This window comes from Rhinoraja longicauda, chromosome 25, assembly GCF_053455715.1.
Source record: "Rhinoraja longicauda isolate Sanriku21f chromosome 25, sRhiLon1.1, whole genome shotgun sequence".
Taxonomy (NCBI): Eukaryota; Metazoa; Chordata; class Chondrichthyes; order Rajiformes; family Arhynchobatidae; genus Rhinoraja; species Rhinoraja longicauda.
In genome coordinates, this window is record NC_135977.1 from 20535397 (window position 1) to 20562769 (window position 27373).

Sequence of the window (27373 nt, forward strand, 5' to 3'; positions counted from 1 at the left end):
AGGTGCGGACGTACCATTCTAACTTCAGTATGTGAGCAGAAGTGACATTAGAAGGACAAGACACGAGTGAATCCTCACAATATTTAATATATAATCCACATTGGAGGTGCTGATGGACGTAAATGCGCATGAAAAACGGACCTGGGAAGAATTCCTCCGATTCTCCCCCCCCTTCCTTGTGGGTGCGGGTGCTGGGGCCGGCTGCCGCCATCTTGTTGCCAGGGAGGTTGGCGGCTGGCAGTCGAGCTGTTGTTTTGAGGCCGCCGTGAAGCAGTAACCATGCCTGCCGGGCCGGTGCAGGTGCTGCCGCCGCAGCCACCTCAGACCGAAAATCAGGTGTGTTGTGAGAACAAAAAAGGGGGGAAAAATTAAAATGCGTGATTCCAGTGTTGACGCCGCCTCCGGCCTCCGCCAGGCTGGCAGGTCGTGGCCGCGGCCCAGGCCCCGCTGTCTCGCCCGGCCCGAGACCGGGAGCAGTCCAATGTTAATGTGCAGCAACATCGCGCCAATACCCACCTCTTTATCACAGCGAGAAGCCCACCCAGTTCTGATGTGTAGGAAGGAACTGCAGATGCTGGTTTACACCGAGGATAGACATAAAATGCTGGAGGAACTCAGCGGGTCAGTTTGCATCTCTGGCGATTCCTTCTTTCCAGAGACGTTGCCTGTCCCTTTGATTTACTCCAGCATTCTGTGTCTATCTTCAGTTCTGCTGGTGGTTGTTGGGCAGAAGCTGTTCCTGAATCTCGAAGACGCAGCGCAACTTCCCCTCCAAAACAACCATCTGACTCTTGAACACAACAAACTACGACATGCTTGCACAAGGGAGTACATGCTTTTGTTTTGCACCAATGTATTTTAAAAAAAAAACATTTATTAGTTTTTGCGTTTATTTTATCTATGGGTACATTGTTTCGAGACCAGTCATGCTGCTGCATGTAAGAATTTCATTCTGTTTTCGGTACATATGAAAAAGGGTCTCAACCGAAAACGTCACCTTAACCGTCGCCTGAACAGCACGTTGTGTCCTTTTGACAGTTAAACGTTGTTGGGTTGACTTTCTTAAAGCATACTCCATCGGTTATTACAGTTAGCAAGGCAGCGGTTGTGCATTGAGATATAGGCACAAGAAACTACAGATGCTGGTTTACAAAAATCGATGCAAAGTGCTGGAATAATTCAACAGGTCAGGCAGGTAGTATCTCTGAAGAAGGGTCCCAACCTGAAATGTCCATGTTCTCCAGAGATGCTGCCTGACCCGCTGTTACTCCAGCACTTGGAGTCATGCAGCACAGAAACATGTCCTTCAGATCAACTCGTCCATGCCAACCAAGATGCTGGCATTTGACCTTTCTCCCTCTAAACCTTTCCTACTTGTTTACCAGTCCAAATGTTGTTATATTACTTGCCTCAACTACCTCCTCTGACAGCTTGTTTCATTTACCCACCATTCTCTGTTGGAAAAACTTGCCCATCAATTTTTTTTCTTGATTTCCCTATTCTGGGTAAAAGACCTGCGCATTCGCCCTATCTATCCCCTTTGTGATTTGATACACCTCTATAAGATCACTCGTCTGCCTCCGGTGCTCCAAGGAATAGAAACACTTTGTGTCTTTTTTTGTAAACTAGCATCTGCATTTCCTTGGGTCTACAATATGAATTGATGGCAACTTGTGCAAAACAATGCTTGTCGATTGAGCTTGGGTATGGGTTTATTATTGTCACATCTACAGAGGTACAGTAAAAAACTTTTTTTTGCATGTTATTCAATCAAATCAGATATCATTCATAAATACAATCAAGTCAGTCATAAGCATAAAAGATGAAGCGAAGAGCAAGATACAGAGCGCATTGGTTTCATAGACAAAGTCCAATGTTCACAAAATAGTGAATTGGACAATACCCTAGCTTATGGAAAATCTGTTCTGAAGCCTGATAACAGATGTCCCTGAGTCTGATGGTGCACACTTTCAAGCTTCTGTACCTTCTACGGGATAGGAGTGGGGAGATGCAGGAATGACTGGGGTAGGACATATCTTCGATTGTTGGCTGTTTTTCCAAGGCAGCATAAAATGTAGATCCTAAGGCCATAAGTGATGGGAGTAGAATTATGCCATTTGGCTCATCAAGTCAACTCCACCATTCAAATATGGCTAATCGATCTCCCTCCTAACCCCATTCTCCTGCCTGTGCTAATCAGGAATCTACCTATCTCTGCCTTAAAAATATCCACTGACGACCTCCACAGCTTTCTGTGGCAAATAATTCCACAGATTCAGAAATTTATCCTCATCTTCCTAGTCGCAAGACCTCCCCTTCACAAAGCTATGCTGACTTCTGCCTATTTCTCCTCATCTAGTCCTAGACTCTCCCACTATTGGAAATATCCTCTCCACATCCACTCTATCCAAGCCTTTCACTTTTCGGTATGTTTCAATTAGGTCCCTCCCCCTCATTCTTCTAAACTCCAGTGAGTACAGGCCTAGTGCTGACAAACGCTCATCATAGATTAACCTACTAATTCCTGGGATTATTCGTGTAAGCCTCCTTTGGATCCTCTCCAGAGCCAGCACATTCTTCCTCAGATATGGTGCCCAAAATTGCTCACAATATTCCAAATGCTGCCTTACCAGTGCCTTATAGAGCCTCAGCATTACATCCCTGTTTTTGCATACAAGCCCTCTTGAAATAAATGCTTGCATTGAGTTTGCTTTCTTTACTATGGATTCGACTTGCAGATTAATTTTTTGGGAATCCTGCACCAGCACTCCCAAGACCCTTTGCACCTCCGAAAACCTCCGGCTTTCTGAAAATCTAAGTAAACAACATCTACTGACTCTCTTTTGTCTGTCCTGTTATTTACTTCATCAAAGAATTCCAGCAAATTTGTCAAGCAAGACCTCCCCATCACAAAGCCATGCTGATTTTGGTCTATTTTATCGTGAACTAAGTGCTCTGTAACCTCATCCTTTGTAATGGACTCTCAAATCTTACCAACCACCAAAGTCAGACTAACCACCCTATAGTTCCCACTATTCTGATTTGCTCCCTTCTGCAGCGGGGTAATATTGGCAAATTTTCCAGTCACCTGGGACCGCTCCTGTCTCTCGTGATTCTTAAAATGTCACTATAAATGCCTCCACGATCTCTAAAGCCACCTCTTTCAGAACCCTAGATGGTGTCAGTCGAGGGAAGTCTGGTCTGTGTGATGGGCTGGGCTATATCTACAATTCTCTGCAGTTTCTTGTGGTCTTGGGCAGAGTTATTCCCAAAGCAATCTGTGATGCAACCTGACAGTATACTTGTTATGGTGCAACACAAAATGCTGGCAAATACAGGGGGTTAGGCATTTGTGGAGAGAATAGACAGCTCCGTTTCTATGAGACTCATGAGGAAGGATTTCTGCATTGGATTGGAGCAGATTCTGAGCACACAAACCATCATTGATAAGATGGAACAACAATCATTTTCTGTGTAATAAAAAGGAACTGCAGATGCTGGTTTATACCAAATATAGACACAAAAGACACAAATCAGCGGGTCAGGCAGCATCTGTGGAGGGATTGGATAGGCCACGCTTCGGATCGTGACATTCCTCTAGACTTAGATTGAAGAGGGGTCCCAACCTAATATATCTAAGTCTGAAGAAGGGTCCTGATCTGAAACAACGCACTCCATGTTCTGCTCAAGACTTTAGCAGTTCCGTGTAAAATGTGGTAGCCTTGCGCTGTAAATTGATGGGAAATGATAAAAGGTGAAATGATGAACGTGAAGCTATTGCAGCAATAACGAGCAGGATGTCTTTATGCAGCTGAGGGTATGGAAAAGGTGAGGGAAGAAAGATGAAATGGACACAATGGAGAGGAATCAACTTTTGAAATAAAAGAAAGCGATCAGAACATTGATACAAGAAGTAGCATTATTAGAACGGTTGGAGGAGAAGAATGGCTTTTGAAATACAGATGAAGAGGGAATCAAAGTTGAGAGTTGTGGTCCTGTTTTGAAATGGCTTATTTGAGATGGGGTTGACAAGAAAGAGGTAGATTGGAAAATGAAGTTGGGAAGATGGAAATTGAAGCTATTACTGGTGCAGAAATAGGTGAAGGATAGGACCTGGGTAGGATTAGATCAATAAATACTCTATTGTAAATAGAATCATATTAAGGTTGAGTTGGGCAGTTTTTTTAACTTTGGATGGTCAATGATTATGGAAAACAGGTCGGAAAGTGGAGTTGAGGCCGAGGTTACATCAAATCTTACCTACTGGGTTGGGCTGGGAGGGACGTATAAGCCGTTCCTCCTATTTGTAGGTTGATGAAGGTGGACCACCGCCTTGGGAGGGAGGGGGGTAAGCGTAAAGGAGGACCCAGCATGGGGAAATGGCTGGGAGGGAGGGAGGAAGAGAACAAAGATGGACCTGGAGCGAGGGGAAGGGGGGACAACAAAGGAGGCCCTGGCGTGGGATACTTTGTAACTCAGTTAGCGTCCTTTATGTGTCGACTATTTGCATACCTTGGGTATGCAAGCAAAGAATTTCACTGTGACAATCATTCATTCATTCATACCACAAGTACCTGGGTTAGTAAAAAGATTTATTTTTTTAACATATAATGTATGTCTTGCATATCTTTATTTTACAGGTACCAGAAGAACCAAAAGAAGAAACCTTATCTTCCAAACCCATTGTTGGCATTATCTACCCTCCTCCTGAGGTCAGGAACATTGTTGACAAAACTGCCAGTTTTGTAGCCAGGTAGGCACTACACTGAGTCAAATGTGAATGTGTGTTTACTGTCGTACAGTGATGGTCCAACTTTAAATGGGTATATTATTTTGCGTTGATTAGAAATGGCCCTGAATTTGAAGCCCGCATTCGTCAGAATGAAATCAACAATTCCAAGTTTAACTTCTTGAATCCAAATGATCCTTACCATGCATATTATCGACATAAAGTTAATGAGTTCAAGGAGGGAAAAGGCCAAGAACCTTCAGCTGCTATTCCAAAGGTTATGCAACAACAGCAGCTGCCACAGAAAGTAAGTAATTTCACTGCAAGAGGAAGATGTACAACTAACTTCCTATTTAACGGGTTAAAAATTAAGAAACATTAAACAAAGTTGTGGCCAGATAGCTCCCCATGGCTGATGTGGTTAAAAATGTATAAATGTATATTGTATATTGTATATTTACGATATACATTAATGACTTAGATGAAGGGATTAAAAGTACCATTAGCAAATTTGCAGATGATACTAAGCTGGGGGTTAGTGTGAATTGTGAGGAAGATGCAATAAGGCTGCAGGGTGACTTGGACAGGTTGTGTGAGTGGGCGGATACATGGCAGATGCAGTTTAATGTAGATAAGTGTGAGGTTATTCACTTTGGAAGTAAGAATAGAAAGGCAGATTATTATCTGAATGGTGTCAAGTTAGGAAGAGGGGATGTTCAACGAGATCTGGGTGTCCTAGTGCATCAGTCACTGAAAGGAAGTTCGTAACAAGAGGAGTTGAGTATAGGAGCACAGAGGTCCTTCTACAGTTGTACCGGGCCCTGGTGAGACCGCACCTGGAGTACTGTGTGCAGTTTTGGTCTCCAAATTTGAGGAAGGATATTCTTGCTATTGAGGGCGTGCAGCGTAGGTTCACTAGGTTGATTCCCGGAATGGCGGGACTGTCGTATGTTGAAAGGCTGGAGCAATTAGGCTTGTATACACTGGAATTTAGAAGGATGAGGGGGGATCTTATTGAAACATATAAGATAATTAGGGGATTGGACACATTAGAGGCAGGAAACATGTTCCCAATGTTGGGGGAGTCCAGAACAAGGGGCCACAGTTTAAGAATAAGGGGTAGGCCATTTAGAACGGAAATGAGGAAGAACTTTTTCAGTCAGAGAGTGGTGAAGGTGTGGAATTCTTTGCCTCAGAAGGCAGTGGAGGCCAGTTCGTTGGATGCTTTCAAGAGAGAGCTGGATAGAGCTCTTAAGGATAGCGGAGTGAGGGGGTATGGGGAGAAGGCAGGAACGTGGTACTGATTGAGAGTGATCAGCCATGATCGCATTGAATGGCGGTGCTGGCTCGAAGGGCTGAATGGCCTACTCCTGCACCTATTGTCTATTGTCTAAATGCAGAAAGAAGGCATGCATGTAGTAATAGCAGAGCAGTTTTAATGGTGGGGGGGGGGTTTAAATCATCCATTTATGGAGGATTTTAACATTTTTAGTTTGAAATAATCAGATCAGGTCGTGTTGGAAAATTAGATATTGTTGTACATTGATGTATGGATGCTTTTCTACTCTGGAAGGATTAGATAGATAAATTAGTTGCAAGGATACCAAAACTGCAAGAAAAAAATCGCTGTATTAGGGCAAAATGGATAGTCAGATAGAATATGGTTGTCTTGAAAAATTACTGGTATGTTGAATAACAATAATGTCAATATTTAATGAGGTATGCCTTTCCAAGGAAATTAATATTACTGTGGGAATGGGGATTTGCAAAATTAATGCGGGAAAAATCACAGCATTAAGGAGTGAAAAATGGTTTCAGTTCATGGTTTGAAAAAGAGTGAGAGAGAATATTGATGTCCTAAATTTGATTTTCCATACTTCTTGCCATTGGAAAATTTAGCATGTTACTCTTTTATTTAAGCAACATGAGAGGAGAATCAAAGATTTATAGGCTGGTTAGTCTCTTGTCAGGAATTTACTATAATCTGTAACTTGGGATAGACTGGGTTAACATGTTGAACATTTTCAGCTGGTTATGTAGATCCAGGTTATATCATGCATGTCAAATTTTTTTGAATAGACGACTGCAGTGGTTAAGTGTATATGTAGGACATATCTGTGAATGTTATTTATATATATGAACTTAAAAGGCATTTGATAAAGCTCCTTATGACAGGCTTGCCTAAAGTTGAAGTTTGTTGAAACCAACGAACATTATTCATTCAGTTCGTAATAACAGCCACGGGATGCAAAGAGCAAGGATAATGTTCAGGCACACAGATTGGCCAGGAAGCTACGAGAGATGTCCTGCGGGGATCTGTCTGGAGTCCTTGCTTATGGAAAGCTTGGGTGAAGAGATGTTTACTGATGTTGCAGACGAATGTGGATCGTGTGCAGGCAGATGAGAGTAGTATATCTTGGCAGTAGGTTTGACACAAATATTGTGGGCTTGTTCCTGCTCTGTACTGTTCTATATTCTATAAATATTAGTGATCTTACAAATTCTGATATATATTTTCTCTCAGGTACAAGCTCAAGTGATTCAGGAAACGGTTGTTCCCAAGGAACCCCCACCTGAATATGAATTTGTTGCTGATCCTCCGTCTATCTCAGCCTTTGATTTGGATGTCGTGAAGCTAACTGCTCAATTTGTTGCAAGAAATGGTCGTCAGTTTTTGACTCAGCTGATGCAGAAAGAACAACGTAACTATCAGTTTGACTTTCTGCGACCCCAGCACAGTTTGTTCAACTATTTCACCAAACTAGTGGAGCAGTATACAAAGGTAAAAGTTAAAATGCAATTTATTATATGTGAATAAAACCAATTGCAATGAACTAAGCCACAGTACTGAATCATTTCATTTGAAATTCAATGGTTGCAGCTTGAAGGGTGTAGATTTATGCAGTTGATCTTGATAAATTGTTAATGAATTGGTGATTTGGGTATTTGACTGCGAGGTAACTTTTCCTGACTTAAACTGAAATGCCAGAGTTATTTTTTGTTCTTTTCACAGATCTTAATACCGCCAAAGGGATTGCTTCTGAAATTGAAAAAGGAAGCAGAAAACCCAAAAGACGTTTTGGATCAGGTTAGATATTTGTGTTTTTCGTGACTGGTATTTGACTAACCATAATGCTTGCTTGAACATTTGGTGCATCTGTAATGTATATTTATAATCGATAGTAAGCTAAAATATCTTAACGTAAACCCTTTGGGGATTAATGCTCCTTTTTAAAAAAATTCTTAATGCAAAAAGTGTGAAAATTTGTTTTTGTCGAATTCCCATGCAGAGGTTCCCAAGCTTTTTCTCATCTGCACACAACACTTTTAGATTTAATCAGAAATGGAACAAAGCACCAGGAGCAGGCCATTTGTTCTCTCAGGCCAGTTCTGGCATTCACTTTTGACCACTATTGATTTTATCTTCTTTTCATCTACCCACCTTTGTTTCGTATTATTTATATGCTTGGTTTTGACCTAGACTAGGCAGGTGTTTTTGGAATGTATATTCCAAGTTCTGTCACCTGTTCTGCGAAGAATTACTTCCTAGCTTTTCTTGTAAGCAAACAACTTTTAATTTGAAAGTTTCTAATTTACCCTTTTTCAAGATTTCCTCAACAGTGGAAACAATTTCTCTCCATCGACCTAATCTAAATTTTAATCTAAAATATCCAAATGAGACCAAGTAATAATCTATTTGAGGACAAAAAGTTAATCTCCAACTATAGTGCCCTCCATAATGTTTTGGACAAAGACCCATTTATTTATTTGCCTCTCTACTCCACAATTTGAGATTTGTAATAGAAAAAATCACCATCATCTTAAACTTTACCTTATTCTCAGGACCAACTGTTCAACTTATGATCAACTTCTGGATCAAAATACATTTCCTGAAGTGCTCTTTACTTGTTCTGGCCATGGTGAGATTTGTTAGCAGAAGGACCTGCCATGGCAGAAGGCCTTACTGTTGAGTTTCAGCATTTTGCAGTAATTTGAGTTTCAGCATTTTGCAGTAATCTTTCATCAGGGGATGTATGAGTGCCATTTATCATTTACTATACCAGCCATTCTACCTGAATGCAAAGATACTCTGCCCCATCATTTTGCTATCTCTCTGCTCCCAAACACCCATACCCTCCACCAATAGCATCTGTGTTACGTAGGAAATATTTTTTTGTGAAATAAAATATTTTATTTTCATTAGAATGGAAGGCCATGTGTTTCAATAGTGCATGTATTGTGGGTTTTTTTAATGGCAGGTGAGATATCGAGTGGAATGGGCCAAATTTCAGGAGCGTGAAAGGAGGAAAGAGGAGGAAGAACGGGAAAGGGAGAGAGTAGCCTATGCACAGATTGATTGGCATGACTTTGTGGTGGTGGAAACTGTTGACTTCCAGCCAAGTGAGCAAGGTAAATACTAATACCATACTTTAGGCCGTCATTTGATTTTGTATTTAACGACCAATAAATACGCAATATTCTAAAATTACCAACATTTTGCTTTACATTCACTGTATTTCTGGCATCCTATAATTGCACATCTTGTTTTTAAACTTGCTTTGCTGTTGCATTAAATTGGTTTGAAAGATCAATGAAAAAATAACGATGAGATTCTAGACATTTGAGATTGCTTGCTTTAAGAATTCGAATACAAGCTCTTGTCATCAGTGATGATTTGAAAATTGATATTAAAAAATTGTGTAATTATTTATTTAACTTAGATTGTCTGAAATTTGCCAGATATACTAAAATTCAGTTTAGCCGATATATAATGTATCATTGTCCAAAACACATCCATCCATTTAATCCTTGCCTTGGTTCTTTCAAAACAAAATCAAACCTTTTTTGCACATTTAAGGATACTTGATATTTTTCCAGTGTCATATAAATACAGTTCTTATAGTCTACACAAGTTGTTTAATATATTGCAGTCAGTATAATTCTGGGAAAAAGCAAGGTTATTTTATTTTTTAATATGTGTATCTTAATAATAACCCTTCTACTTAAAGGACATTTCCCTCCACCAACTACCCCAGAAGAACTTGGAGCTCGTATTTTGATGCAGGAGAGATATGAGAAATTTGGTGAGAGTGAGGAGGTTGAAATGGAGGTTGAATCTGATGATGAAGTTGAAGAATCTGAGGACAAACCAGAAGAGACCCCAACACAGTTAGACCAAGATACGCAAGTACAAGATATGGATGAGGTATACTGGTAAAATTGATCCTGCTAATTGTTAAAGAATCTCTTTGATTAAATATTTTCTCATTCAGTTTGATTCTCTAAGAAAGGGGTGCTAGCAAGTTAGCCAACAGTATTGGAGACTACTTATGGAATAACTGAGCTTATTGTTGAAAATCTGATTATGGCTGATGGAAATTTATTTAGTTACATACGAACTTACTTACAAACTAAGTGGGTAAGTAAACTTGGACAATAGTTCAAATACAAAGCAAGTAAGCATTTTTTTGGTCCACGTTCATAAATTCCTTTATAAAAGTTTACAAAATTGACTGCTTTTACTTGCAGGTGAACATTTTTTATCAACTACTTTTGACTTCATACTGACTCTTCAAATGACATCAAACAGCCAAATGGCAGGAACCATTTGATTTTGTAATCTCTTTGTTGTTATTTGCGATTTGGCATAAAGGTGGATGCAAGGTTCCTTGGAGTCATTTATTTTATTGTTTGCAAGATACAATCACACTCAGAGTTTAAAATGAACGAAACGGCTCGTCGCATTTTGTGCGTGTGGAATACCTAATAGTGTGTTGTTCAGTTTAGTCTAGTTCTATTTAGATAGAATATTTCCCCAGAAGCAATCGGGGAAAGAATGCTGCTAGCGTGTGGGTCGTCTAGATTCGGAATTCATTAGAGATATGCTGTAAGCTTTCAAAATAGGTAGAGGATATTAAATGGTGAAAATTGCAAATATTTGATTTGTGAAATATTTTCCCATTTTTTAAACTATGAATGTTTTACGTTAGGGATCAGATGAAGAAGACGAAAGCCAGAAAGTGCCACCGCCTCCTGATAATCCAATGCCTCCACCTCTTCCTCCTACCCCAGATCAGGTTATCATCAGGAAAGACTATGATCCCAAAGGTGAGTTTGCAAACACTGACTGGAGGTAAACTTAAGTTGTAATGGTCTAAAGGGTGTTGATTCATCTGGTATGATTATAATCATGTGAATGGACTGGTAGCCTGGTAGACATTAAAGGACGGGAACATGGGACACAATTTATTAGTGTAACAGAACGAACCATTTTTCTGAATTAATTTGGAGTATACTTGAGTTTCCATTCTAAACATATAATTTAATTTTAGTCTTTACGATTCTGCCAACTTGATTTACCCAACTGCCAAATTCTCCTGTGGCCATGTAATTTATATTTTTTGTATCTAAATGATTTTGGAACCATGAAATTAAAAAAAAAAAGAAAATTGGTGATCACTGGGATATATCAAAATTCAATGAAGGAATCTGTAAACGCAGAAATCATTACTAGCTGGCAGTTAATTTGTACTGTACAATCTAAACTTCAAGCCAAACAGATTTGAATTGGTTTATAATTTTAATTATATCTTAATTATTTTTGTACAGAATTTCCCCCCAAAATTATGTAGCTTTCTCCTGCTACTAATTCTGTTTATCTCGATACTAACAAGTTGCTGTAGCTAGAAAAAGTAGATTGTGTATGAACAGGCAACACTTGTTCACTTTGGTTTATAAAGCTTTCATTTTGAACCAGCAGATAATGAGTTCAGGCAGTAATTCAAGATGACATCATAACTCAGTATTTCCTGGAGAAAATATATCCTAGTCATAGGAATAGCCATGGAATTGCCCTTTTGAACATATGCACCAATTTTGATAGAGAATGCCACATGTGCTGTGTGTAGGTAAACGCACTTCATTTTGTACACTTAGCCATTGTATTTAGAAACCAGGAAAGAATTTCAAAATATTCCAAATAGTCACATGTATGAATAGTGATTATTACATCGGACAGCTCTACTCTTGGCTACTTCTTTAGAGCTGTTTTTGCACTCTCCTAATTTATTTCTAGGGTTTCCAATGCATAAACGCATACTAAAATAAGCATGAGGTAGTAATGGAAAATAACTGCAGATGCTGGTACAAATTGAAGGTATTCACAAAATGCTGGAGTAACTCAGCAGGTCGGGCAGCATCTCAGGAGAGAAGGAATGGGTGACGTTTCGGGTCGAGACCCTTCTTCAGACTGAAGAAAGGTCTCGACCCAAAACGTCACCCATTCCTTCTCCTGAGATGCTGCCTGACCTGCTGAGTTACTCCAGCATTTTGTGAAAAAATAAGCACGAGGGCACTATGGGGGGAAGAGGAGGGTGATCTCCCAATATGTTCATCAATATTTCTGAAACTAACCACCACTATCAGAAACACAAACCATTTATCTCTTTACCCTTTAGTTTCTACCATTTAAAAACATAGTTGTTCTTAGTACTGAAGATGCTGGTAGAGCATTACAGGTAAACTGTGTTTAGCAGGACTGATGTCAGAGATGTGCCAGAACATTCACAAGTGGCAGGTTTCCTTTCTTAAAAGTGATTTTATTGTGAACATGTATTTTCATTTAAGTTTCCTTTTCTGTATATTTTACTAAGTTGTTGTGTAGGTTGGATTTGGAGTTAATGAGCTTGTTTTCTTACATTTGATTCATCTAGCTTCGAAACCAGTGGCTGGTACGCCAGCACCTGACGAGTATCTCATCTCTCCAATCACTGGAGAAAAGATCCCAGCGAGCAAAATGCAAGAGCACATGCGGATTGGGCTGTTGGATCCACGTTGGCTGGAGCAGCGTGAACGTTCCATCAGAGAGAAGCAGAGTGAAGATGAAGTATATGCTCCAGGCAAGTAGGGTTCATTATGATGTGCGGAGTACTTTGTTAACATTGGAATTTGTGTTTTTTGCGGGGGGTGGTCCTTTCCCTCCTACATGCTTGTGGTTAAGCTTACTTATCCAGTCTGTTAAAAAATAATGGACATATGCAATCATGGATAAAAATCTATTTTCCCCTTTTGATGCTGTCAAGTCACCCAAACACTCGCATTTAAACGGACCAAAATTTCTGCCAGTCATGCTGTATACATAGCTTCTAGGGTTATTCGTGGGCACCTTGTCATCTTTTGTTTTGTCCTGTCTGGACCACCTCACACTGTCACTATAGATATCAAACTGTAATTGTTGGGTTCATGGGAACTTTGCACTTTAATCCTCAATGATAGCGTATCTTGCTGAATAATCCAATGTAGTTCTACAATTTCAACTCTATTTTGAGTTTCAAGTGGAGCCCTGACCTGAAACATTGTTTCTCCATTCACTCCATCAACTCCATCCACAGATGCTGCTTGACCCGCTGAGTTCCTCCAACACTTTCTTTACCTCGGCATACATTACTTCTTGTGTACTATGCTTTGAACCAAGCCAGTCATTGGCAGCATAGAAACATACATTCTGTATAGCCTGAAATGATATTTTGTTTTATTGATTAATTAATGGGAGTAATTGACACTAATATTTTAATTTATTAATATTTAATAGCTCATTTTATTTAAGTAAACAATATTTCATAAGTAGTGTAAACTACTATTCTTGCACTCTTATACTTAAGTATGATTGTGCCTATGTATACTAAGATTTTTACTGAATTGGATGCCAAAAAGGAATATCACTGTACCTAGGTGCATGTGACAATTGAGATATTGAGTATTGCTTGCAGACTTAATGGCAATGAAGGTGGTCATTTGGCCCATTGAATCCATACCAGCTCCAAGTAGAGTAATTCTGTTTGTCATAATCCTCCTATTTTCTTGTAACCTTTCAAATTATTCTGTCCCATGTGCCCACATCTCTCATTTTGATTATTTTGCCAATAACTTCACCCGGGGGTAATTTACAGAAGAAATTTAAATTATTAACACGCCTTAACACTTACAATCCCAGTTGCAATATGCACACTTCACACAGACAGCATCCAAGGTCAGAATCAAAGTTGGGTACCACTGAGGTAGTAGCACTAACTGCTGAACTGCCCTTACAGGAACACAGAGACACCTTTCTTTGAGCTTTCAGTCCCAAAAGCAATTATTAGTTAGGACAGGGAAAGTATCCAACTATCTTTTGATCCGAGCCGTTTTTATTAACAGGTCTGGACATTGAAAGTAGCTTGAAGCAGCTGGCGGAACGACGTACTGATATCTTTGGTGTGGAAGAAACCGCTATTGGAAAGAAGATTGGTGAGGAGGAAATACAGAAGCCAGAAGAAAAGGTATGTACGCCCATTACTTTACAAATTTTAGACAAGTTAGTCACTGCTCAAATCGTATTTTGTGGCAGATTTACTATGGAATATTAGTACTGTAGCTTCAAAATAATAATGTGATCTTTCCCTTGCATAATTTTACAAAAATATATAATTGGCAGTAAAGTGTTTCCTTTCACAAAAATAGTAAAGGAAATGAGTAACAATATTGTAATCGAATACCTTTTTCCAGATTGTAGGAAAGTCATATTGTATTTCAAGTAGCGTGTAACGGAAATGAAACTACGGGAAGTGCTGTTGACAGATATACAGTTTGCTTGTTCAGTCTACAAAGTCATTTAAAGATCAAACAGTAAATGTTAATTGCCTTCGTTAAAGCAGACAGCTATATCAGTTTGTCTGGATAAATTTATGCAAAGTGAAGGTATAAAAACATCCGGTGAAGTGATTTTGCAAAATTTGTAGATGTGCTTATTTTGGCTATAACCTTTAAAACATGTAAGTAAGCCATTAATCTTTGCTTATATTTCTCCTACCTTATGGTAAAGGTTACTTGGGATGGGCATTCTGGTAGCATGGCACGTACACAACAGGCTGCGCAAGCCAACATTACACTGCAGGAGCAGATTGAAGCAATCCACAAGGCCAAAGGACTGGTTCCCGAGGACGATACCAAGGACAAAATTGGACCCAGCAAACCTGAATTATCACAACTGTCATCTCTTTCATCTGCAACAAATTCTTCAATGAATGCTCCTCCAATCACATCACTGCCCAGACCACCTTCTGTAAGTTTGGCAAATATTTTGAGAATGATTGATTGTATGTCTGAGACCATTAATGGTACGATGTAATTGAGCATGGCCATTTTATTAAGAGCATAATTCTTTATGGAAGCTGAAAATGAGAAAAGTTGACACTAAAGTATTTTATTTTTTGGACTATTAGTGAAAGTAAAATTGTGATTGTTTTTTTTTATTATCCAGATGCCACCCAGTGTGCGGAGCATTATGTCATCGATGCCTGTTATTCCCAGGCCACCGATGTCTCCTATTATTCGCTTAGCGCCAGGATCAGTTTTATCAGCTTCCATGTCAGGAATGATTCCTGGACCACGAATTAATGTAGTACAAATGTCTTCTTCAGCACCGCCGATTTTAACCCCCCGACCACCCATGGTGGTGCCATCTGGTAAAGCTATTTACAATATCAGCTGGATGTGTATCTGACATCTGTCGTTCTCATTGCATCCTTGTTGAGAATTTTGGAAAGGCATAAAGACATAGGAAAAGGCTGTTTGGTCCTAAGCAGTGACGGGAAATTGACTAATACAAATGCTTTATTTTTAAGAAATAAAAATCTTTCCATCTGCTTTAAGATAGGGGATAGTATAAAGAGGGATGGTTGAGAAAATGGGGTTGGATGGCAGTGGAAATAGGAAAGCAGTCTGACATGCAAGTTTAGAAACAGGGACTTGATCCTATAATCCAGGCTAGTACACGCGTAGCTTTGGAATACTAGATTGTCTCGTCTGTGCTCCCTGGTGTCGATAAAAGAATAAGTTTGTGTTCTGACCCCAACATTTTATCTTTGACCAACTCTATTGCAAGCACACTTGGAAATATGGTTGCCAGATTGGATATTAATTTCCTCACCTCCAATGCATACAAATTCACAAGGAAATTTGAATTTGTGGGACATTGGCACCAGTATTGGGGAAGGAGGGAGCTGTTCCGAAGGGATGGATTTCACTTGAACCCAGATAGGACATGGGGCTCGGCAAACCGCATAACCAGGGCCGTAGATAGGGCTTTAAACTAAATAGTGGGGTGGTGGGGTCAACAAATTGGAAATGTACGGAGGAAGTTAAAGGGAAGGAGAGTGCAGGAGAGGTTACGGAAGTCTCCAGAAGTAATAGGACAGAAAGTTTAAGAAAAGATAAGAGACTGAGGTCAGGTAAAGTCGGGACCAATGTGAGAAGAGGGGTGGTGAATACGGAATTAAAGGCGTTATATTTGAATGCATTTGAATTTGTTTATGGAACAAAGTGGATGAGCTTTAAGTGTAGTTAGAAATCGGATGTGTCGGTATTGCTGTTGAGCAAAGGTGAGCACAGAGGCATGAGGGAGGAGCTGTCTAAAGTTGATTGGAAAGGGACCCTAGCTGGAATGACGGTGGAACAGCAATGGCAGGAATTTCTGGGAATAATTTGGAAGATGCAGGATTTTTTCATTCCAAAGAGGAAGGAAGATTCTAATAGGAGAATGAGGCGACCGTGGTTGACAAGCGAAGTCAAAGACTGCATAAAACTAAAAGAGAAGGCGTATTACATTGCAAAGATTAGTGGGAATTTGGAAGATTGGGAAGCTTTTATAAAAACAAGATAACTAAAAAAGCAATACAAAGAGAAAAGATGAAATACGAAAGTAAGCTAACCAATAATATAAAAGAGGATAACAAATGTTTTTTAGATATATAAAGAGTAAGAAAGAGGCAAGAGTGGACATTGGACCGCTAGAAAATTATGCTGGAGAAGTGATAATGGGGAATAAAGAAATGGCAGATGAAATGAATGTTTTTTTGCATTAGTTAGCACTGTGGAAAACACCAGCAACGTGCCGGAAATTCAGGGGGTGGAAGTTAATGCAATAACTATCACTATGGAGAAGGTACTTCGGAAACTGAAAGGTCTGAAGGTGAATAAGTCACCTGGACCGGATGGACTGCACCCCAGGGTTCTGAAAGAGATGGCTTTAGAGATTGAGGAGGCATTAGTTGTGATCTTTCAAGAATCACTAGAGTCGGGTGGTTCCAGACAATTGGATAATTGCAAATATTACACTGCTGTTCAAGAAGGGAATGAGGCAGAAGAGTGGAAACTATAGCCCGGTTAGCCAGACTTCAGTGGTTGGTAAGAGTCTAGAGTCCATTATAAAAGATGAGGTTTCCGAGTACTTAGAAGCGCACGATAGAATAGGCCAAAGTTAACAGTGTTTTGTGAAAGGAAGATCTTGCTTGACAAACCAGTTGGAATTCTTTGAGGAAGTAAATAGCAGGATAGACAAAGGAGAGTCAGTGGATGTGGTTTACCTGGATTTTCAGAAGTCATTTGATACCGCACGTGACGCTGCTAAAGAAGATGAAAGCCCATGGTATCAGAGGGAAGATACTAGCATGGATAGCAGGTTGGTTGGATGGCAGAAGGCAAAGAGTGGCAATAAAGGGGGCTTTTTCTGGTTGGCTGCCAGTGACCAGCAGTGTTCTGCAGTGGTCAGTGCTGGGGCTGGCTTCTCTTCACAGTGTATATCAATGAATTGGATAAGAAAACTTTGTGGCCATGTTTGCAGATGATTTGAAAATAAGTGGTGGGGTAGGTAGTGTAGAGAAAGCAGGGATTCTGCAGAAGGGCTTGGACAGGTTGGGAGAATGGGCTGAGAAGTGGCAGATGGAATACAGCATAGCAATGTATGGAGTCATGCATTTTGGTAGTAGGAATCAAAGGCATAGACTATTTCGAAATGGGGAGAGAATTCAGAAATCGGAGGTGCAAAGGGTCTTGGGATTGCAAATCGAATCGGTAGTAAGGAAGGCAAATGTAATGCTACCATTTATTTCAAGAGGGCTAGAATACAGAAATAGCGATGTAATGCTGAGGTTTTATAAGGCACTGGTCAGAATGTATTTGGAGTATTGTAAGCTGTTTTGGGCTCCATACCCGAGGAAGGATGTGCTGGCATTGGAGAGGTTTCAGAGGATGTTTACGAGAATGATCCCAGGAATGATTGGCTAAACATATGACGAGTGTTGATGGCACTGGGCCTGTACTCGCTGGAGTTCTGAAGGATGAGCTCATTGAAACATTGGCTGGATAGAGTGAATGTGGAGAAGATTTCCACTAGTGGGAGAGTCTAGGTCCAGAGGCCTTTAGAAAAAAAGGTCATCGTCTCAAAGTTAAAGGATGTTCTTTAAGGAAGGAGATGAGGAATTTCTTAAGTCAGAGGGTGGTGAATCTGTGGAATTCTGTGCCACACAGGGCTGTGGAGGCCGTCAATGGATAGATTTAAGGCGGAGATTGACAGTTTCTTGATTAGTAAGGGTGTCGGGGGTTATGGAGCGAAGGCAGGTGAATAGGGTTGTGAGGGAAAGATAGATCAGCCATGATTGAATGGCAGAGTAAACTTGATGGGCCGAATGGCCTAATTCTGCTCCTTGAATTTATGAAAGATGTGACCTTGATTTAAAAAAAAAAAATACCAATAGAAAAGGAATTGTGGTTAAAAATAACAATTGTGAAGTTCTAACAGGATTTTTTTTCCGCTTGGATGTCCAGCCTTCGTACCTGCACCTCCAGCCGTTCCTGCCCCAATGCCTTCTTCACTTCCACGACCCCCTCCCCCACTAGATGATGAACCAGCAACCAAGAAGATGAAAAACGAGGAAAATCTTATCCCAGAGGAAGAATTTCTACGAAGAAGCAAGGTATGTGTCTATGAGAAACCAATGTCCTTAAACTTGACATTAATGTTATTTGTGTAACATTTATAATGACCGTTGCTTGATCAGTTGTGTTTAAATGTATCTAGTGACATTTCAGTAAAAAATCATGTACCTGTTGTGTAATTATTTGAAAATATGTCACTTAATTTATTAACTAATTTTTGAGGATTTTTGAAAGACGATGCCATAGTGCTAGATTTGATGGTTGCCGGTTAAATATTATTTTTAACCCGATGGCAGATTTTTCATGGGCGCAACCCACCTACTCAGCTCTGCTGCTCATCCCACAAATGCATGTTCCTTACAAATGTGGCACCATTTAAAAAGGAAATAAACAGGCTTTCCAACGGTATAAGATTTATTGCCAAGAAGCATTGTTACAACAAAGAAATGATCTACCAAACACAAATTTCCCTACTTTTTGTGCTATGTTTATTTACATATAGAACGTGCATTACCAGGATACAGAGAGGTATTGGACTGATCATATCTAAATTAGTTTCATTTACCTTAATTTTAATAAAAAGTGATGGAACTGTACAGTCCAAAATGAGGGGATTCAAAGTATTACCATTTAACGGCAATAATACTTTTGTTTGATTTTGGATTGTTTGATTGCACCATATAAATTGCCAAAATGTCTAAGTAAACAGCCGAATATAAATTTTTTAATGTTTCATCAAACCTTTTGTAGATCACTTTATACAACCATTGGTTTTGCCGTTTTGAATCAGTTGAAAATTTGTAGGGATGTGACACAGATCTATTTCAGAAAGTAACTGTTTTTGATGCATACAATGTAAATTTTTATCTTAAAAATTGGTTATAACTCCCAATGTGCCCCCTTGTTTTTCTTTCAGGGCCCAGTCTCAGTCAAGATACAGGTACCTAACATGCAGGATAAGTCGGAATGGAAGCTGAATGGCCAGGTCCTCGTTTTCACACTCCCTCTTACAGATCAGGTATGTATTCATTTTGGAAATGTGAGATGCATTAACTGTTATATGGGTTATAATACTTGAAACAATAATGAAAACTTTGAGATTACCACCTCCTGGTTTTATGTATTGCCATCCGTAAGCCTAATTCGCTTCTACCTTATTGAGGATATTGGACTTTATCTCTGGAACTGCTTCACTACAATGGCAAGAACTATATTCTATGCTCTGTATCTTTCCCTTGACTCTAACCTATTATACTTGATGGTGATGATACTTTATTGTCACTTGTACCTAGCTAGGTACAGTGAAATTCTTTGTTTTTGCATACAAAGTTAAAAAGTGTTCCCTGCCAGGTGTACCTTTGTTCTTTCCCCCTTCCCCTCCCTGACAGCAGTCCCCCCATGCTGGTTCTTCCATTGTTCTTCCCTCTCCCTCCCAGTGGTCCCCCCTCTGAAATGCATATAATTTTACTTTAATTTTTGCATCTTTCAGGTGTCTGTTGTCAAGGTGAAAATCCACGAGGCTACAGGAATGCCCGCTGGTAAACAGAAGCTTCAGTATGAGGTAGGCATTGCACGGTGTTGTTTGACTGTGAGCCTACTTGCAACCTCTGGATTCTGCATTTGCCAAACACGAAAACAGGTGTTGTAATCGATGATGAGAATATCAACTGTGCAAAGCGTTCTCACTTAAAAATTATCAAAATAAATTGGCCTGTTAAATGGAGGTACATGAGTCATTCAAGCTGCACACCATCTCTATTACTGAAAAGCAAATTTAGTGATTGTAGTTTAACTGCAACTTTTTTAGTTATTAAAATGGTCATTTTATTTTCTAATTGCTTATATTCATTGTACATTTTATGAATTACTAAACAAAATTAAAATCAGTATTTCATTCTGTTCAAAAGAGTTTCTTGGTTGTGAGAATTCTTCACTGATCAATGAATGGTGCCTGGCATCATGGGTCCTCCATAGCTGAGTTCAGATAAAGTTATCAGCAACGAGGGCAAATCTACCCACAATGATTTCTAGATCCTTGTGAGCAACTTTGATTGAGGTCAGCAGTAAGTGATAATCACGTAGATCCAGCTATGGTTAGGTAGTTAGAGGGTGGTGAAGGTGTGGAATTCTCTGCCTCAGAAGGCAGTGGAGGCCAGTTCGTTGGATGCTTTCAAGAGAGAGCTGGATAGAGCTCTTAAGGATAGCGGAGTGAGGGGGTATGGGGAGAAGGCAGGAACGGGGTACTGATTGATAGTGATCAGCCATGATCGCATTGAATGGCGGTGCTGGCTCGAAGGGCTGAATGGCCTACTCCTGCACCTATTGTCTATTGTCTATTATCTATCAGTAATTCTTGGTCTTTGCGCAATGAACAATAAAAACCTAACTGTTAACATGTAAGAAATTATTTAATTGGTTCATAATGTTGTGTGATATGCACTTGGCTTTCTTTGCAGAAGGTTAAGACATGGGATTTTACATTCTTAAAAAGAATCTGTTTTTCAATGTTACCATTGCTTTTCATTCTGATTTGAATCATGGAAATAATGCTTTGTTTTGCTATGAAGAGCATTCATCAGAAGATTATAAATAACCCTCCTAGTTGGTAAAGTTACTAAATTTCAGTTGAACAGAAAATGTTGGAAACACGGAGATCTTGAAATATTAAGTAATTCCATGAATGCAGCATGATTTGTTGAGTGTTTCCTGTATTTTGTGTCTTCATTTCACCTTTATAGTATCTGCATTTTAAAAATCATTTCCAATTTGCTAAACTCTGTTTAAACTCTAACTCCATTTTTGTTCCAGGGCATCTTTATTAAAGATTCTAACTCTCTGGCCTACTACAATGTGACCAGTGGCTCAGTTATCCACCTTGCCTTAAAAGAACGCGGAGGTCGAAAGAAGTAGCGTGTTGCTTCAAATTATCACCGTCTTTCTACACATTATGGAAATGTGAATCGAAGCTATCCATTCTTAAACTACAGTGGATTAAAATGTTAACTCATGTAATAGGCAATTCAGTTGCAGCTTCTCAATTTAAAAAATGAAACTAGAGCAGTAATAATAAATAATTCAAGTTTTTTTAAAGTTAATTCTAAATGTTATGTTAAAAGTAGTTTCTTCAATATTATACTTTGTGATTAGACGGTCACAGAATAGTATTTTCACTATAATAGTCTGTGATCAGAAAGTCTGAAAAAATGTGTCGATCAAACTAAAGTTTCATTTTCACTTTTGGTGGAACTCTGTGGACAAAAGCCTTCTTGGTTAAGTTTATCTTTCCTGCTCCTATGTAGGATTATTGTGTGGTGTTTAGCTCTGAATATTTTAAATAAAATATATCAGTTCTCGTGACTGGATTATAATTTGTGAACATTACAATTTTTAAAAGTATTTTTCTTTGCTGTACACATTCATTCTGTGATCCTAATGCCCTTCCATTATGGAATGTTTGTGGAGCCTTTTTCCTTAAACTCTCACTAAAGCTTCCACATTTTAAATGTGAAAATGAATTTTCTGTCATGTCAAAAAATCATTTTTGGTTCTATACTCCTTATTCTGCCATTTAAGTAAATTCTTTGAATTAAGTTTATTTATGCCCTTGCATGATCTTCTATTAAATATATATAATGTTCAGTGGCCATTTGATTATGTCTCTTGTGTAATACAAATGTGAATAGCTTTCTCTCTTTATATACAAAGTTTTAATTTTCATTAATTACCTTAAACTACAGAAGCGGTGAAATTATTAAGTATATTCCAGTCCTCCTTCGTACCACATAATAGATTCAACTACCAATTTTATTGGATCAATATAAAATACAACACAGCCATCCCTCATTTGTGAATTTATGAGTACATTTTTGACATTTCACAAAAGATTCCACTTGTCATCATTGTCCATACTAAAATGACCAGGTCCATGGATAGGAAAGGTTAAGAGAGATATAGGCCAGATGCAGGCAGGTGAGACTGGTGTAGACGGGGCATCTTGGTTAGCATAGGCAAGTTGGGCTGAAGGGCCTGTTTCCATGCTGTATGACTGGTGATTTAATTTCTAGCCCATTCCCACTTATGTAACCATTGCTGTTCCAATAGGAGTCTTTGTTTACATGGGTTTCGACTTCATAAGGTGTGACTATCACTCCTTGTAAGTTTCAATACATTCAATGGAAATGGTTTGAAGATTCTTACAATAACCACATATCTTCTGACCATATTTCTCTACTCCCTAACAGTCAGTGCCAGCTATTAATAGACCTATTCCACAGTTCCTGCATAACTCCAGTCTCCTGCCTCGTTGTTTCCAAATCCACAAATAATTAGATGAATGTAATACAAAATGATAATTTAACAACAAATTAAATGGATAGAGGAAATGGGATGAAGTAAATATCTTGAGTCAAACAGCCTGTCTCTTATTAAATCCACCGTGTTACGCAATGGCCTCATTTCAGATTAAGTTACATGCAAACTCCAAATCAAGGTCACAACCTGCATTGTCTCAGTCGTACTTATGGGATTAAGTTGTAAACTATCCAGTCAGCACCCCAGAGAATCTGCCTTTTTGTTGCCACTTTAAATATAGCTCTGCCCTCATAATTAGATTTTTTTTTTACTGAATTATAGAAATCTGAAAAAAAAATACTGAAAGCATTGAGCAGGCAAGGCAGCATCAATGGGGTGAGAAATAGTCAACATTCAGGGAAATAATTTTTTATTGCAACTGGGTCTAACTTTCAGTGGGAGGGATGGAGAGAAATGCCTGCAGTATGGTGCAGACCAAAGTTGGCACAATAACAATCATTTTAAAAAGCAGCAATTGATGAACAAAGAAAGTGACATAAATTGAAAGTGCAGCTAAAGCTGGGGGGCATAAAGCCGCCTCAGACAGTGAACCTGGCTGGGTGTAAAGACCTGGGCGTCAGGTTACGGGGGAAGGCAGGAGAATGGGGTCGAGAGGGAAATATAGATCAGTCACGATCAAATGGTGGAGTAGACTAGGCTAAATGGCCTAATTCTGTACCTATGTCTCATGTTCTGGGAACACCAAAGGGCTAGAGTATTCAAGGACATCTTCAACCTCTTGTTTCTGAAGTTCCCACTAGCTTCAAAGGGGCCTTTGTCCTACGTGACCATAAGGAGCATGGTGACTTGCCTCAATGACTGTCATCTAGTCGCACTTACACCCACCCTAATGAAATGTCTTACACTACAACAGATCAACAGCAAATGGTATGTCACTGAAGTTTTGACAATGTTGCATTATATAGTGGTTAACAATACTAGTATATATTAAATAGAGTATAAATGATGACCATACATGCATTAGAATCAAATAGTATGCACAGTGCTTGGAATTATATTATGTACCAAGATACCACTAAAGTGAACAAGAAAATTCTAAATACCAAGAGAATATGTGAATCTCCTTCACAAGAAAGGAAAATCGGAAGTGTCAGTATTACAGTATAGCAAAGGGGATTACAGAGGCACGAGGCAGGAGCTGGCCAGATTTGACTGGAAGGAGGCCCTAGCAGGGAAGACGGTGGAACAGCAATGGCAGGTATTCCTGGGAACAATGCAGAAGTTGCAGGATCAATTTATCCCAAAGAGGAGGAAAGATTCTAAGGGGAGTAAGAGGCACCCGTGGCTGACAAGGGCAGTCAAGGATAGCATAAAAATAAAAGAGAAGTATATCATAGCAAAGAAGAGTGGGAAGCTAGAGGATTGGGAATCTTTTAAAGAGCAACAGAAGATAACTAAAAAGGCAAGATGAGAAAAGATGAGATACGAGGGTAAGTTAGCCAATAATATAAAGGAGGATAGTAAAAGCTTTTTTAGGTATGTGAAGAGGAAAAAAATAGGCAAGGCAAATGTGGGTCCCTTGAAGTCAGAAGCAGGGGAATTTATTATGGGGAACTAAATGGCAGATGAGTTGAACTGGTACTTTGGATCTGTCTTCACTAAGGAAGATACAAACAATCTCCCAGATGTTCTAGTGGCCAGAAATCCTAGGGTGATGGAGGAACTGAAGGAGATTCACATTAGGCAGGAAATGGTGTTGGGTAGACTGATGGGACTGAAGGCTGATAAATCCCCAGGGCCTGATGGTCTGCATCCTAGGGTACTTAAGGAGGTGGCTCTAGAAATTGTGGACGCATTGGTGATCATTTTCCAATGTTCTAAAGATTCAGGATTAGTTCCTGTGGATTGGAGGGTAGCTAATGTTATCCCACTTTTTAAGAAAGGAGGGAGAGAGAAAACGGGAAATTATAGACCAGTTAGTCTGACATCAGTGGTGGGGAAGATGCTGGAGTCAATTATAAAAGACGAAATTGCACAGCATTTGGATAGCAGTAACAGGATTGTTCCGAGTCAGCATGGATTTACGAAGGGGAAATCATGCTTGACTAATCTTCTGGAATTTTTTGAGGATGTAACTAGGAAAATTGACAGGGGAGAGCCGATGGATGTGGTGTACCTCGACTTTCAGAAAGCCTTCGACAAGGTCCCACATTGGAGATTAGTGGGCAAAATTAGAGCACATGGTATTGGGGGTAGGCAATAGACAATAGGTGCAGGAGGAGGCCATTCGGCCCTTCGAGCCAGCACCGCCATTCAATGTGATCATGGCTGATCATTCTCAATCAGTACCCCGTTCCTGCCTTCTCCCCATAACCCCTGACTCCGCTATCCTTAAGAGCTCTATCCAGCTCTCTCTTGAATGCATTCAGAGAATTGTCCTCCACTGCCTTCTGAGACAGAGAATTCCACAGATTCACAACTCTGACTGAAAAAGTTTTTCCTCATCTCAGTTCTAAATGGCATACCCCTTATTCTTAAACTGTGGCCCCTTGTTCTGGACTCCCCCAACATTGGGAACATGTTTCCAGCCTCTAACGTGTCCAACCCCTTAATAATCTTATATGTTTCGATAAGATCTCCTCTCATCCTTCTAAATTCCAGTGTATACAAGCCTAGTCGCTCCAGTCTTTCAACATATGAAAGTCCCGCCATTCCGGGAATTAACCTAGTAAACCTACGCTGCACGCCCTCAATAGCAAGAATATCCTTCCTCAAATTTGGAGACCAAAACTGCACACAGTATTCCAGGTGCGGTCTCACTAGGGCCCTGTACAACTGCACCTATACTCAACTCCTCTTGTTATGAAGGCCAACATTCCATTGGTTTTCTTCACTGCCTGCTGTACCTGCATGCTTCCTTTCAGTGACTGATGCACTAGGACACCCAGATCTCGTTGTACGCTCCCTGTTCCTAACTTGACACCATTCAGATAATACTCTGCCTTCCTATTCTTACCACCAAAGTGGATAACCTCACACTTATCCACATTAAACTGCATCTGCCATGCATCCGCCCACTCACACAACCTGTCCAAGTCACCCTGCAACCTCATAGCATCTTCCTCACTGTTCACACTACCACCCAGCTTTGTATCATCTTCAAATTTGCTAATGGTACTTTTAATCCCTTCAGGGCCCTAGTGAGACCGCATCTGGAGTACTGTGTGCAGTTTTGGTCTCCAAATTTGAGGAAGGATATTCTTGCTATTGAGGGCGTGCAGTGTAGATTTACTAGATTAATTCCCGGAATGGCGGGACTGTCATATATTGAAAGACCGGAGCGACTAGGCTTGTATACACTGGAATTTAGAAGGATGAGAGGGGATCTTATCGAAACATATAAGATTATTAAGGGGTTGGACACGTTAGAGGCAGGAAACATGTTCCCAATGTTGGGGGAGTCCAGAACCAAGGGCCACAGTTTAAGAATAAGAGGTCGGCCAATTAGAACGGAGATGAGGAAAAACTTTTTCAGTCAGAGAGTTGTAAATCTGTGGAATTCACTGCCTCAGATGGCAGTAGAGGCCAATTCTCTGAATGCATTCAAGAGAGAGCTAGATAGAGCTCTTAAGGATAGTGGAGTCATGGGGTTTGGGGAGAAGGCAGGAACGGGGTACTGATTGGGAATGATCAGCCATGATCACATTGAATGGTGGTGCTGGCTCGAAGGGCCGAATGGCCTACTCCTGTACCAATTGTCTATTGTCTAATATGTACTTTGAATGCAATGGCAAATTATTTTCTTTTTGCTTTTAATATATGCCTTTTTGAAGAGTTTGTGCTGGTATTTTACAAGCAGACTTCATTTTTTCCATTATGGTTGCCAAGCTTTACATTGTGCAATTTAAGAGAGGTTATTTTAGAACAAAAACACAAAACCAGGCATATAATATGAACTGCTGATAGGAAGGTTTGGTTTCAATGAGGAGACACAGCTGTATAACATTCCTGAACATGTAATGAGTTTTTTTTTTTAAATCCTCCTGTCCTCTAGCAATGTGAGAGAAAAAAAAAGGTGGATCCTTTATTCTTCCTGATTTTTTTTTAATACTTTTTGGCAAGAAGTGGATACGTGCATAATTAGCCCTAGATGAGAAAGTAGACTGTGGATTCCTGATACCAATTATGCATAGTATTTCCCAAAATAGACTTTGTACTTTTGTAAAATATCATTATGGCTGTTATTGTTGGAACATACTGTAGGAGGAGCTAAATGTCTAACCAAAAGTAAAATATAATTTGCCAAAATGCCCACTGTTTCAGTGACATTCTAAAAAGATTCCCCCTACTTCATAAACCAATGAATAATTTATTCATGAAAATAATCCATACAATTTTAAGCAATTCTATTTCTTGGATGCTTGATTCAAAATCACTTTATTTCGGACCTTTCTGGTCGTTCTCTTTATCCACAACCTGGACCTTGGCATCGTCATAAATTCTGTAATAACATCTTGCTTTAATCTTCACAGCACACCAATAATTACCACTGCCTACCTCAGACGTTCAAAAGTTTCTACA

General features: G+C 39.6%; 1 protein-coding gene across 1 annotated transcript; it reads left to right on the forward strand.

Moving 5' to 3' along the window:
- The first annotated feature begins 5 nt into the window (after positions 1-5).
- On the forward strand, positions 6-22107 carry sf3a1 (splicing factor 3a, subunit 1). The gene is made up of 16 exons (XM_078421573.1): positions 6-336; positions 4641-4753; positions 4847-5036; positions 7254-7511; positions 7743-7817; positions 8989-9139; positions 9739-9935; positions 10720-10837; positions 12442-12627; positions 13925-14046; positions 14589-14828; positions 15027-15231; positions 18371-18519; positions 19398-19499; positions 19971-20042; positions 21290-22107. The coding sequence occupies exons 1-16, from the start codon at positions 280-282 to the stop codon at positions 21389-21391; spliced, it is 2337 nt and encodes a 778-aa protein (XP_078277699.1). The 5' UTR covers positions 6-279; the 3' UTR covers positions 21392-22107.
- Positions 22108-27373: the final 5266 nt, after the last annotated feature.